Source organism: Thalassophryne amazonica, chromosome 7 (assembly GCF_902500255.1).
Source record: "Thalassophryne amazonica chromosome 7, fThaAma1.1, whole genome shotgun sequence".
NCBI classification, from domain to species: Eukaryota; Metazoa; Chordata; class Actinopteri; order Batrachoidiformes; family Batrachoididae; genus Thalassophryne; species Thalassophryne amazonica.
Genome location: NC_047109.1, coordinates 1,138,612 through 1,152,799, shown reverse-complemented (window position 1 = coordinate 1,152,799; position 14,188 = coordinate 1,138,612). Strand labels below are relative to the sequence as shown.

The following is a 14,188-nucleotide window of genomic DNA, read 5'->3' as shown; positions in this document are numbered from 1 at the left end:
GGTGGCTGGGCATTCCCTTAGAGATAGGGTGAGGAGCTCGGTCACTCGGGAGGAGCTCGGAGTCGAGCCGCTGCTTCTCCATGTTGAAAGGAATCAGTTGAGGTGGCTCAGGCATCTTTTCCGGATGCCCCCTGGATGCCTCGCTGGAGAGGTGTTCCGGGCACGTCCCATTGGGAGGAGGCCCCGGGGAAGACCCAGGACACGCTGGAGGGACTACATCTCTTGGCTGGCTTGGGAATGCCTTGGGGTTCCCCCAGAGGAGCTGGTGGAGGTGTGTGTAGATCGGGAGGTCTAGGCGGCTTTGCTTGAGCTGCTGCCCCCGCGACCCGACTCCTGATACAGCGGAAGAAAATGGATGGATGGATGGATGGATGTTTGTATAAAGACACAAATATGTCAGCTGTCAATATACCGTTTTTCATAATTGAAATGTGAAACCTGCTGTTTTCAAACTGAATTTACATAGTGAAAATTAAATCTGATTTATAAAACAAATGCATTTCTGAATTCTATAGAGTAACAGCCTTCATTTGATGTATTACACTTGTTTGTACCATAAATGAGATTTTTGGTACCAAGGGGCCATTTTTAGGGGCGTTCACCATGCTTTCACTCAGCTGTGTTCGGGTGCTTGGCAGTAAGTTGGACTCGTTTCCGGTAGAGGTTGGCCTCCGCCAGGGCTGCACCTTGTCACCAATCCTGTTTGTGATATTCATGGACAGGATATCGAGGTGTAGTCGGAGGGAGGAGAGTTTCCTGTTTGGTGGGCTCAGGGTCTCATCACTGCTTTTTGCAGATGATGTGGTCCTGTCGGTTTCATCGGCTTGTGACCTTCAACACTCACTGGATCAGTTCACAGCTGAGTGTGAAGCGGCTGGGATGGGGATCAGTACCTCTAAGGCCATGGTTCTCAGCAAGAAACCAATGAATTGCCTACTCCGGGTAGGGAATGGGGTCTTGTTCACAAGTGAGGGGACAGTGGAGCGTGAGATTGGCCGGAGAAGCAGCGCAGCAGGGGCGGTATTATATTTGCTCTACCGTAGTGTTATGAGGAAAATGGAGCTGAGCCAAAAGGGGAAGCTCTCGATCTATTGGACAATCTTCGTTCCTACTCTCACATGTGGTCATGAGGGTTGGGTCATGACCGAAAGAACTAGATCGCAGATACAAGCGCCGAAATGGGCTTCCTTAGGAGGGTGGCTGGTGTCTCCCTTAGAGATAGGGTGAGAAGTTCGGTCATCCCTGGGGAGCTCGGAGTCGAGCTGCTGCTCCTTGGCATTGAAAGGAGCCAACTGAGGTGGTTCGAGCATCTGGTAAGGATGCCCCCTGGGAGGCACCCAGGCACGTCCATCTGGGAGGAGACCCAGGACTAGGTGGACAGATTATATCTCCACACTGGCCTGGGAACGCCTCCCCCAGTTAGAGGTGGTTAATGTGGCCCAGGAAGGGAAGTCTGGGGTCCCCTGCTAGAGCTGTTGCCCCCCCAACCCGATTCTGAATAAACGATTGAAGATGAGTGATGAGATGAGATATTACTAACTTTCCAAAGTCTAAGTTTGAAAAATATCAGATTAAAAACGTTTATTTTAAAGCTTTAAGATACCAACTGTCTGTCTGCCTCCCTGTTTGTCTCTCTGTCTGTCTTCCTGTCTTCCTCTCTGTCTACCTGTCTCTCTTTCTGTCTGTCTGTCTATCTGCCTGTTTCTCTGTCTGTCTGTCTGTTTTTTGTCTGTCTGCCTGTTTGTCTCTCTGTCTGTCTGCCTGCTTGTCTGTCTGTCTGCAGGACTCGGTGTCAGATCGGGAATGCTGTGGTGTCATGTGCAAATGTTCGGGATCTGAGGGCGTCCGTGGCTCTCGAGGACCTTTGGGGACGAAGGTGAGTCAGACAGACATTTGAACCTGATATTATCAGGTCATATTCTGTCCCCATGGGATATAGTGAAGACGTGTGTGTGGGCTGGAATCCCAGCAGACAGGAAGTCTTCCATGTTTATTATCCAGCTATTTATTACAAAATGTGAGTGAGTTTTTTTCTGCCTGTCTTTTTGAACAGGGGCTGTCCGGACAGAAAGGTCACCCCGGCTTCCCAGGAGACGAGGGAGTCCCCGTATGTGCTGCTTTTTTCTACTTCACAACAATCCCTATTTGAACTTCTTTCCAGCTTTTGGCTTTTTTATGTTGTGACTCAAGTAACACAAATAATTGTGTGTTTTAATGTTAAAATCCTGATTTTAAAGAATGATGTTATGCTTTGGGTCAGAAAGTCCAAAGTCACAGACGCAGAATCTGTCTGTCAAAGTGTGTTTCCTGTGCAAAGTTCTGACAAAGCGGCTCAGGACGGATGTGGGTCCATGTTCCACACTGACGCCAGTGATGTCACTGCTGACTCAGCATCACATCTCCTCCTCACTTTGTCTTTCAGGGAAATCGAGGGGGTCCTGGACCCACTGGACCTCGGGGTGTCCAGGGTTGTCCCGGGACCAGAGGACAGAAGGTAGAGTCCCACAAAGAGTCGTACTAATGAGTATTTTCACCCACGTGTGTACACCGAATGTTCGGCGCGGTGTTGATGTTGACTTTGTGTGTGTGTGTGTGTGTGTGTCTGTGCGTGTGTCTGCAGGGCTACAGGGGTCTCCGCGGAAACAGGGTGAGTGACATTGACTAACTCCAAACACAACCAACATAATGTGATGCATTTTCCTGAGGAATGAAGCAAATTTGACAGCTGACTGTGTCCCATCACCACAGGGGGACAACGGAGACGACGGACTGAACGGAGTGGATGGAGAACAGGTAAGAACCTGAGCTGCTGCCCCTCGTGAGAGCAGATTCTCTTTATTTAGTTTGTCTTTATTTTACCAGACAAGTCATATTACGAGCATTATTAGAAAGTGAAACAAACATCGTAAGGAAGTGAAACAAACAACGTCAGGAAGTGAAACAAACATCGTCAGAAAGTGAAACAAACATCGTCTGGAAGTGAAGCAAACACTGTTAGGAAGTGAAACAAACACCATCAGGAAGTGAAACAAACATCGTCAGGAAGTGAAACAAACACTGTTAGGAAGTTAAACAAACATCGTTAGTGAAACAAACATTGTTAGGAAGGGAAACAAACACTGTTAGAAAATGAAACAAACACTGTTAGAAATTGAAACAAACACAATTAGTGAAAGAAACTCCATTAGGAAGTAAAACAAACAGCATTAGAAATAGAAACAAACATCGTTAGGAAGTGAAGCAAACACCATTAGGAAGTGAAACAAACACCATTATGAAGTGAAACAAACATCGTTAGTGAAACAAACATTGTTAGGAAGTGAAACAAACAAGATTAGAAAGTTAAGCAAACATCGTTAGTGAAACAAACATGATTAGGATGTGAAACAAACATCGTTAGTGAAACAAACATTGTTAGGAAGTGAAACAAACACCATTAGGAAGTGAAACAAACATCGTTAGGAAGAGAAACAAACATCGTTAGGAAGTGAAGCAAACATCTTTAGTGAAACAAACATCATTAGGAAGTGAAACAAACACCGTTAGTGACATAAACATTATTGCGAAGTGAAACAAACATCGTTAGTGAAACAAACACCTTTAGGAAGTGAAACAAACATTGTTAGGAAGTGAAACAAACACTGTTAGAAAGTGAAACAAACACCGTTAGGAAGTGAAACAAATATCGTTAGTGAAACAAACACCGTTTGGAAGTGAAACAAACATTGTTAGGAAGTGAAACAAACATCGTTAGTGAAACAAACATTGTTAGGAAGTGAAACAAACACTGTAAGAAAGTGAAACAAACATCATTAGGAAGTGAAACAAACACTGTTAGTGAAACAAACATTGTTAGGAAGTGAAACAAACATTGTTAGGAAGTGAAACAAACATCATCAGGAAGTGAAACAAACACTGGTAGTGAAACAAACATTGTTAGGAAGTGAAACAAACATCGTTAGTGAAAAAACACCGTTAGGAAGTGAAACAAACACTGTTAGAAATTGAAACAAACACAATTAGTGAAAGAAACTCCATTAGGAAGTAAAACAAGCAGCGTTAGAAATGGAAACAAACATCATTAGGAAGTGAAGCAAACACCATTAGGAAGTGAAACAAACACCATTAGGAAGTGAAACAAACATCGTTAGTGAAACAAACATTGTTAGGAAGTGAAACAAACAAGATTAGAAAGTTAAGTAAACATCGTTAGTGAAACAAACACGATTAGGACGTGAAACAAACATCGTTAGGAAGTGAAACAAACACTGTAAGAAATAGAAACAAACATTATTAGGAAGTGAAGCAAACACCATTAGGAAGTGAAACAAACACCATTAGGAAGTGAAACAAACACCATTAGGAAGTGAAACAAACATCGTTAGTGAAACAAACATCATTAGGAAGTGAAACAAACACCGTTGCTGACATAAACATTATTGCGAAGTGAAACAAACATCGTTAGTGAAACAAACACCTTAGGAAGTGAAACAAACATTGTTAGGAAGTGAAACAAACACTGTTAGAAAGTGAAACAAACACCGTTAGGAAGTGAAACAAATATCGTTAGTGAAACAAACATTGTTAGGAAGTGAAACAAACACTGGTAGTGAAACAACATTGTTAGGAAGTGAAACAAACATCGTTAGGAAGTGAAACAAACATCATTAGGAAGTGAAACAAACATCGTTAGTGAAACAAACATTGTTAGGAAGTGAAACAAACATCGTTAGTGAAACAAACACTGTTAGAAAGTGAAACAAACATCATTAGTGAAACAAACATTGTTAGGAAGTGAAACAAACATCATTAGTGTAACAAACATTGTTAGGAAGTGAAACAAACACTGTTAGAAAGTGAAACAAACATCATGAGGAAGTGAAACAAACACCGTTAGTGACACAAACATTGTTGGGAAGTGAAACAAACATCGCTGGTGAAACAAACACCATTAGGAAGTGAAACAAACATTGTCAGGAAGTGAAACAAACTTTGTTAGGAAGTGAAACAAACTTTGTTAGGAAGTGAAACAAACATTGTTAGGAAGTGAAACAAACATCGTTAGTGAAACAAACATCGTTAGTGAAACAAACACTGTTAGGAAGTGAAACAAACATTGTTAGGAAGTGAAACAAACACTGTTAGAAAGTGAAACAAACATTGTTAGGAAGTGAAGCAAACACAGATAGGAACTGAAACAAACATCGTTAGTGAAACAAACACCGTTAGGAAGTGAAACAAATATCGTTAGTGAAACAAACATTGTTAGGAAGTGAAACAAACACTGGTAGTGAAACAAACATTGTTAGGAAGTGAAACAAACATCATCAGGAAGTGAAACAAACATCATTAGGAAGTGAAACAAACATCGATAGTGAAACAAACATTGTTAGGAAGTGAAACAAACATCGTTAGTGAAACAAACACTGTTAGAAAGTGAAACAAACATCATGAGGAAGTGAAACAAACACCGTTAGTGACACAAACATTGTTGGGAAGTGAAACAAACATCGCTGGTGAAACAAACACCATTAGGAAGTGAAACAAACATTGTCAGGAAGTGAAACAAACTTTGTTAGGAAGTGAAACAAACATTGTTAGGAAGTGAAACAAACATTGTTAGGAAGTGAAACAAACATCGTTAGTGAAACAAACATCGTTAGTGAAACAAACACTGTTAGGAAGTGAAACAAACATTGTTAGGAAGTGAAACAAACACTGTTAGAAAGTGAAACAAACATTGTTAGGAAGTGAAACAAACACAGTTAGGAAGTGAAACAAACATCGTTAGTGAAACAAACATTGTTAGGAAGTGAAACAAACACTGTTAGAAAGTGAAACAAACATCATTAGGAAGTGAAACAAACACTGTTAGTGAAACAATGTTAGGAAGTGAAACAAACACTGTTAGAAAGTGAAACAAACATCATGAGGAAGTGAAACAAACACCGTTAGTGACACAAACATTGTTGGGAAGTGAAACAAACATCGCTGGTGAAACAAACACCATTAGGAAGTGAAAGAAACATTGTCAGGAAGTGAAACAAACTTTGTTAGGAAGTGAAACAAACATTGTTAGGAAGTGAAACAAACATCGTTAGTGAAACAAACACTGTTAGGAAGTGAAACAAACACTGTTAGAAAGTGAAACAAACACCTTTAGGAAGTGAAACAAACATTGTTAGGAAGTGAAAAAAACACTGTTAGAAAGTGAAACAAACACCGTTAGGAAGGGAAACAAATATCGTTGGTGAAACAAACACCGTTTGGAAGTGAAACAAACATTGTTAGGAAGTGAAACAAACATCGTTAGTGAAACAAACATTGTTAGGAAGTGAAACAAACACTGTAAGAAAGTGAAACAAACACTGTTAGTGAAACAAACATTGTTAGGAAGTGAAACAAACATCGTTAGTGAAACAAACATTGTTAGGAAGTGAAACAAACACTGTAAGAAAAAGAAACAAACATTATTAGGAAGTGAAGCAAACACCATTAGGAACTGAAACAAACATTGTTAGGAAGTGAAACAAACATTGTTAGGAAGTGAAACAAACATCATTAGGAAGTGAAACAAACACTGGTAGTGAAACAAACATTGTTAGGAAGTGAAACAAACATCATCAGGAAGTGAAACAAACATCATTAGGAAGTGAAACAAACATCGTTAGTGAAACAAACACGATTAGGACGTGAAACAAACATCGTTAGGAAGTGAAACAAACACTGTAAGAAATAGAAACAAACATTATTAGGAAGTGAAGCAAACACCATTAGGAAGTGAAACAAACACCATTAGGAAGTGAAACAAACATCGTTAGGAAGTGAAACAAACATCTTTAGTGAAACAAACATCATTAGGAAGTGAAACAAACACCGTTACTGACATAAACATTATTGCGAAGTGAAACAAACATCGTTAGTGAAACAAACACCTTTAGGAAGTGAAACAAACATTGTTAGGAAGTGAAACAAACACTGTTAGAAAGTGAAACAAACACCGTTAGGAAGTGAAACAAATATCGTTAGTGAAACAAACACCGTTTGGAAGTGAAACAAACATTGTTAGGAAGTGAAACAAACATCGTTAGTGAAACAAACATTGTTAGGAAGTGAAACAAACACTGTAAGAAAGTGAAACAAACATCATTAGGAAGTGAAACAAACACTGTTAGTGAAACAAACATTGTTAGGAAGTGAAACAAACATTGTTAGGAAGTGAAACAAACATCATCAGGAAGTGAAACAAACACTGGTAGTGAAACAAACATTGTTAGGAAGTGAAACAAACATCGTTAGTGAAAAAACACAGTTAGGAAGTGAAACAAACACTGTTAGAAATTGAAACAAACACAATTAGTGAAAGAAACTCCATTAGGAAGTAAAACAAGCAGCGTTAGAAATGGAAACAAACATCATTAGGAAGTGAAGCAAACACCATTAGGAAGTGAAACAAACACAATTAGGAAGTGAAACAAACATCGTTAGTGAAACAAACATTGTTAGGAAGTGAAACAAACAAGATTAGAAAGTGAAACAAACACTGTAAGAAATAGAAACAAACATTATTAGGAAGTGAAGCAAACACCATTAGGAAGTGAAACAAACACCATTAGGAAGTGAAACAAACATCGTTAAGAAGTGAAACAAACATCTTTAGTGAAACAAACATCATTAGGAAGTGAAACAAACACCGTTGCTGACATAAACATTATTGCGAAGTGAAACAAACATCGTTAGTGAAACAAACACCTTTAGGAAGTGAAACAAACATTGTTAGGAAGTGAAACAAACACTGTTAGAAAGTGAAACAAACACCGTTAGGAAGTGAAACAAATATCGTTAGTGAAACAAACATTGTTAGGAAGTGAAACAAACACTGGTAGTGAAACAAACATTGTTAGGAAGTGAAACAAACATCATCAGGAAGTGAAACAAACATCATTAGGAAGTGAAACAAACATCGATAGTGAAACAAACATTGTTAGGAAGTGAAACAAACATCGTTAGTGAAACAAACACTGTTAGAAAGTGAAACAAACATCATGAGGAAGTGAAACAAACATCATTAGTGTAACAAACATTGTTAGGAAGTGAAACAAACACTGTTAGAAAGTGAAACAAACATCATGAGGAAGTGAAACAAACACCGTTAGTGACACAAACATTGTTAGGAAGTGAAACAAACATTGTCAGGAAGTGAAACAAACTTTGTTAGGAAGTGAAACAAACTTTGTTAGGAAGTGAAACAAACATTGTTAGGAAGTGAAACAAACCTTGTTAGGAAGTGAAACAAACTTTGTTAGGAAGTGAAACAAACATTGTTAGGAAGTGAAACAAACATCGTTAGTGAAACAAACATCGTCAGTGAAACAAACACTGTTAGGAAGTGAAACAAACATTGTTAGGAAGTGAAACAAACACTGTTAGAAAGTGAAACAAACATTGTTAGGAAGTGAAGCAAACACAGATAGGAACTGAAACAAACATCGTTAGTGAAACAAACACCGTTAGGAAGTGAAACAAATATCGTTAGTGAAACAAACATTGTTAGGAAGTGAAACAAACACTGGTAGTGAAACAAACATTGTTAGGAAGTGAAACAAACATCATCAGGAAGTGAAACAAACATCATTAGGAAGTGAAACAAACATGGTTAGTGAAACAAACATTGTTAGGAAGTGAAACAAACACTGTTAGAAAGTGAAACAAACATCATTAGTGAAACAAACATTGTTAGGAAGTGAAACAAACATCATTAGTGTAACAAACATTGTTAGGAAGTGAAACAAACACTGTTAGAAAGTGAAACAAACATCATGAGGAAGTGAAACAAACACCGTTAGTGACACAAACATTGTTGGGAAGTGAAACAAACATCGCTGGTGAAACAAACACCATTAGGAAGTGAAACAAACATTGTCAGGAAGTGAAACAAACATTGTTAGGAAGTGAAACAAACATTGTTAGGAAGTGAAACAAACATTGTTAGGAAGTGAAACAAACATCGTTAGTGAAACAAACATCGTTAGTGAAACAAACACTGTTAGGAAGTGAAACAAACATTGTTAGGAAGTGAAACAAACACTGTTAGAAAGTGAAACAAACATTGTTAGGAAGTGAAACAAACACAGTTAGGAAGTGAAACAAACATCGTTAGTGAAACAAACATTGTTAGGAAGTGAAACAAACACTGTTAGAAAGTGAAACAAACATCATTAGGAAGTGAAACAAACACTGTTAGTGAAACAAACATTGTAGGAAGTGAAACAAACACTGTTAGAAAGTTAAACAAACATCATGAGGAAGTGAAACAAACACCGTTAGTGACACAAACATTGTTGGGAAGTGAAACAAACATCGCTGGTGAAACAAACACCATTAGGAAGTGAAAGAAACATTGTCAGGAAGTGAAACAAACTTTGTTAGGAAGTGAAACAAACATTGTTAGGAAGTGAAACAAACATCGTTAGTGAAACAAACACTGTTAGGAAGTGAAACAAACACTGTTAGAAAGTGAAACAAACACCTTTAGGAAGTGAAACAAACATTGTTAGGAAGTGAAAAAAACACTGTTAGAAAGTGAAACAAACACCGTTAGGAAGGGAAACAAATATCGTTGGTGAAACAAACACCGTTTGGAAGTGAAACAAACATTGTTAGGAAGTGAAACAAACATCGTTAGTGAAACAAACATTGTTAGGAAGTGAAACAAACACTGTAAGAAAGTGAAACAAACACTGTTAGTGAAACAAACATTGTTAGGAAGTGAAACAAACATCGTTAGTGAAACAAACATTGTTAGGAAGTGAAACAAACACTGTAAGAAAAAGAAACAAACATTATTAGGAAGAGAAGCAAACACCATTAGGAACTGAAACAAACATTGTTAGGAAGTGAAACAAACATTGTTAGGAAGTGAAACAAACATCATTAGGAAGTGAAACAAACACTGGTAGTGAAACAAACATTGTTAGGAAGTGAAACAAACATCATCAGGAAGTGAAACAAACATCATTAGGAAGTGAAACAAACATCGTTAGTGAAACAAACACGATTAGGAAGTGAAACAAACATCGTTAGGAAGTGAAACAAACACTGTAAGAAATAGAAACAAACATTATTAGGAAGTGAAGCAAACACCATTAGGAAGTGAAACAAACACCATTAGGAAGTGAAACAAACATCGTTAGGAAGTGAAACAAACATCGTTAGTGAAACAAACATCATTAGGAAGTGAAACAAACATCTTTAGTGACATAAACATTATTGCGAAGTGAAACAAACATCGTTAGTGAAACAAACACCTTTAGGAAGTGAAACAAACATTGTTAGGAAGTGAAACAAACACTGTTAGAAAGTGAAACAAACACCGTTAGGAAGTGAAACAAATATCGTTAGTGAAACAAACATTGTTAGGAAGTGAAACAAACACTGGTAGTGAAACAAACATTGTTAGGAAGTGAAACAAACATCATCAGGAAGTGAAACAAACATTGTTAGGAAGTGAAACAAACATCGTTAGTGAAACAAACATTGTTAGGAAGTGAAACAAACATCGTTAGTGAAACAAACACTGTTAGAAAGTGAAACAAACATCATTAGTGAAACAAACATTGTTAGGAAGTGAAACAAACATCATTAGTGTAACAAACATTGTTAGGAAGTGAAACAAACACTGTTAGAAAGTGAAACAAACATCATGAGGAAGTGAAACAAACACCGTTAGTGACACAAACATTGTTGGGAAGTGAAACAAACATCGCTGGTGAAACAAACACCATTAGGAAGTGAAACAAACATTGTCAGGAAGTGAAACAAACATTGTTAGGAAGTGAAACAAACTTTGTTAGGAAGTGAAACAAACATTGTTAGGAAGTGAAACAAACATCGTTAGTGAAACAAACATCGTCAGTGAAACAAACACTGTTAGGAAGTGAAACAAACATTGTTAGGAAGTGAAACAAACACTGTTAGAAAGTGAAACAAACATTGTTAGGAAGTGAAACAAACACAGTTAGGAACTGAAACAAACATCGTTAGTGAAACAAACATTGTTAGGAAGTGAAACAAACACTGTTAGAAAGTGAAACAAACATCATTAGGAAGTGAAACAAACACTGTTAGTGAAAAAAATGTTAGGAAGTGAAACAAACACTGTTAGAAAGTGAAACAAACATCATGAGGAAGTGAAACAAACACCGTTAGTGACACAAACATTGTTGGGAAGTGAAACAAACATCGCTGGTGAAACAAACACCATTAGGAAGTGAAAGAAACATTGTCAGGAAGTGAAACAAACTTTGTTAGGAAGTGAATCAAACATTGTTAGGAAGTGAAACAAACATCGTTAGTGAAACAAACACTGTTAGGAAGTGAAACAAACACTGTTAGAAAGTGAAACAAACACCTTTAGGAAGTGAAACAAACATTGTTAGGAAGTGAAAAAAACACTTAGAAAGTGAAACAAACACCGTTAGGAAGGGAAACAAATATCGTTGGTGAAACAAACACCGTTTGGAAGTGAAACAAACATTGTTAGGAAGTGAAACAAACATCGTTAGTGAAACAAACATTGTTAGGAAGTGAAACAAACATCGTTAGTGAAACAAACATTGTTAGGAAGTGAAACAAACACTGTAAGAAAAAGAAACAAACATTATTAGGAAGTGAAGCAAACACCATTAGGAACTGAAACAAACATTGTTAGGAAGTGAAACAAACATTGTTAGGAAGTGAAACAAACATCATTAGGAAGTGAAACAAACACTGGTAGTGAAACAAACATTGTTAGGAAGTGAAACAAACATCATTAGGAAGTGAAACAAACATCGTTAGTGAAACAAACATTGTTAGGAAGTGAAACAAACACTGTTAGAAAGTGAAACAAACATCATTAGGAAGTGAAACAAACACTGTTAGTGAAAAAAATGTTAGGAAGTGAAACAAACACTGTTAGAAAGTGAAACAAACATCATGAGGAAGTGAAACAAACACCGTTAGTGACACAAACATTGTTGGGAAGTGAAACAAACATCGCTGGTGAAACAAACACCATTAGGAAGTGAAAGAAACATTGTCAGGAAGTGAAACAAACTTTGTTAGGAAGTGAAACAAACATTGTTAGGAAGTGAAACAAACATCGTTAGTGAAACAAACACTGTTAGGAAGTGAAACAAACACTGTTAGAAAGTGAAACAAACACCTTTAGGAAGTGAAACAAACATTGTTAGGAAGTGAAAAAAACACTGTTAGAAAGTGAAACAAACACCGTTAGGAAGGGAAACAAATATCGTTGGTGAAACAAACACCGTTTGGAAGTGAAACAAACATTGTTAGGAAGTGAAACAAACATCGTTAGTGAAACAAACATTGTTAGGAAGTGAAACAAACACTGTAAGAAAGTGAAACAAACACTGTTAGTGAAACAAACATTGTTAGGAAGTGAAACAAACATCGTTAGTGAAACAAACATTGTTAGGAAGTGAAACAAACACTGTAAGAAATAGAAACAAACATTATTAGGAAGTGAAGCAAACACCATTAGGAAGTGAAACAAACATCGTTAGGAAGTGAAACAAACATTGTTAGGAAGTGAAACAAACATCATTAGGAAGTGAAACAAACACTGGTAGTGAAACAAACATTGTTAGGAAGTGAAACAAACATCATCAGGAAGTGAAACAAACATCATTAGGAAGTGAAACAAACATCGTTAGTGAAACAAACACGATTAGGAAGTGAAACAAACATCGTTAGGAAGTGAAACAAACACTGTAAGAAATAGAAACAAACATTATTAGGAAGTGAAGCAAACACCATTAGGAAGTGAAACAAACACCATTAGGAAGTGAAACAAACATCGTTAGGAAGTGAAACAAACATCTTTAGTGAAACAAACATCATTAGGAAGTGAAACAAACACCGTTACTGACATAAACATTATTGCGAAGTGAAACAAACATCGTTAGTGAAACAAACACTTTTAGGAAGTGAAACAAACATTGTTAGGAAGTGAAACAAACACTGTTAGAAAGTGAAACAAACACCGTTAGGAAGTGAAACAAATATCGTTAGTGAAACAAACATTGTTAGGAAGTGAAACAAACACTGGTAGTGAAACAAACATTGTTAGGAAGTGAAACAAACATCATCAGGAAGTGAAACAAACATCATTAGGAAGTGAAACAAACATCGTTAGTGAAACAAACATTGTTAGGAAGTGAAACAAACATCGTTAGTGAAACAAACACTGTTAGAAAGTGAAACAAACATCATTAGTGAAACAAACATTGTTAGGAAGTGAAACAAACATCATTAGTGTAACAAACATTGTTAGGAAGTGAAACAAACACTGTTAGAAAGTGAAACAAACATCATGAGGAAGTGAAACAAACACCGTTAGTGACACAAACATTGTTGGGAAGTGAAACAAACATCGCTGGTGAAACAAACACCATTAGGAAGTGAAACAAACATTGTCAGGAAGTGAAACAAACTTTGTTAGGAAGTGAAACAAACTTTGTTAGGAAGTGAAACAAACATCGTTAGTGAAACAAACATCGTCAGTGAAACAAACACTGTTAGGAAGTGAAACAAACATTGTTAGGAAGTGAAACAAACACTGTTAGAAAGTGAAACAAACATTGTTAGGAAGTGAAACAAACACAGTTAGGAACTGAAACAAACATCGTTAGTGAAACAAACATTGTTAGGAAGTGAAACAAACACTGTTAGAAAGTGAAACAAACATCATTAGGAAGTGAAACAAACACTGTTAGTGAAAAAAATGTTAGGAAGTGAAACAAACACTGTTAGAAAGTGAAACAAACATCATGAGGAAGTGAAACAAACACCGTTAGTGACACAAACATTGTTGGGAAGTGAAACAAACATCGCTGGTGAAACAAACACCATTAGGAAGTGAAAGAAACATTGTCAGGAAGTGAAACAAACTTTGTTAGGAAGTGAATCAAACATTGTTAGGAAGTGAAAAAAACATCGTTAGTGAAACAAACACTGTTAGGAAGTGAAACAAACACTGTTAGAAAGTGAAACAAACACCTTTAGGAAGTGAAACAAACATTGTTAGGAAGTGAAAAAAACACTGTTAGAAAGTGAAACAAACACCGTTAGGAAGGGAAACAAATATCGTTGGTGAAACAAACACCGTTTGGAAGTGAAACAA

The 14,188-nt window shown here is 37.1% G+C and overlaps 1 protein-coding gene across 1 annotated transcript in view; it reads left to right on the top strand.

The window, feature by feature from the left end:
• col6a4a (collagen, type VI, alpha 4a) overlaps positions 1–14,188 on the top strand; it is a 144,253-nt gene that overhangs the window by 59,583 nt on the left and 70,482 nt on the right. The window contains exons 13-17 of the mRNA XM_034173480.1: positions 1,784–1,876; positions 2,054–2,107; positions 2,423–2,494; positions 2,621–2,647; positions 2,749–2,793. Of these exons, the coding sequence (XP_034029371.1) occupies positions 1,784–1,876; positions 2,054–2,107; positions 2,423–2,494; positions 2,621–2,647; positions 2,749–2,793 (291 nt within the window). The remainder of the gene's footprint in view (positions 1–1,783; positions 1,877–2,053; positions 2,108–2,422; positions 2,495–2,620; positions 2,648–2,748; positions 2,794–14,188) is intronic.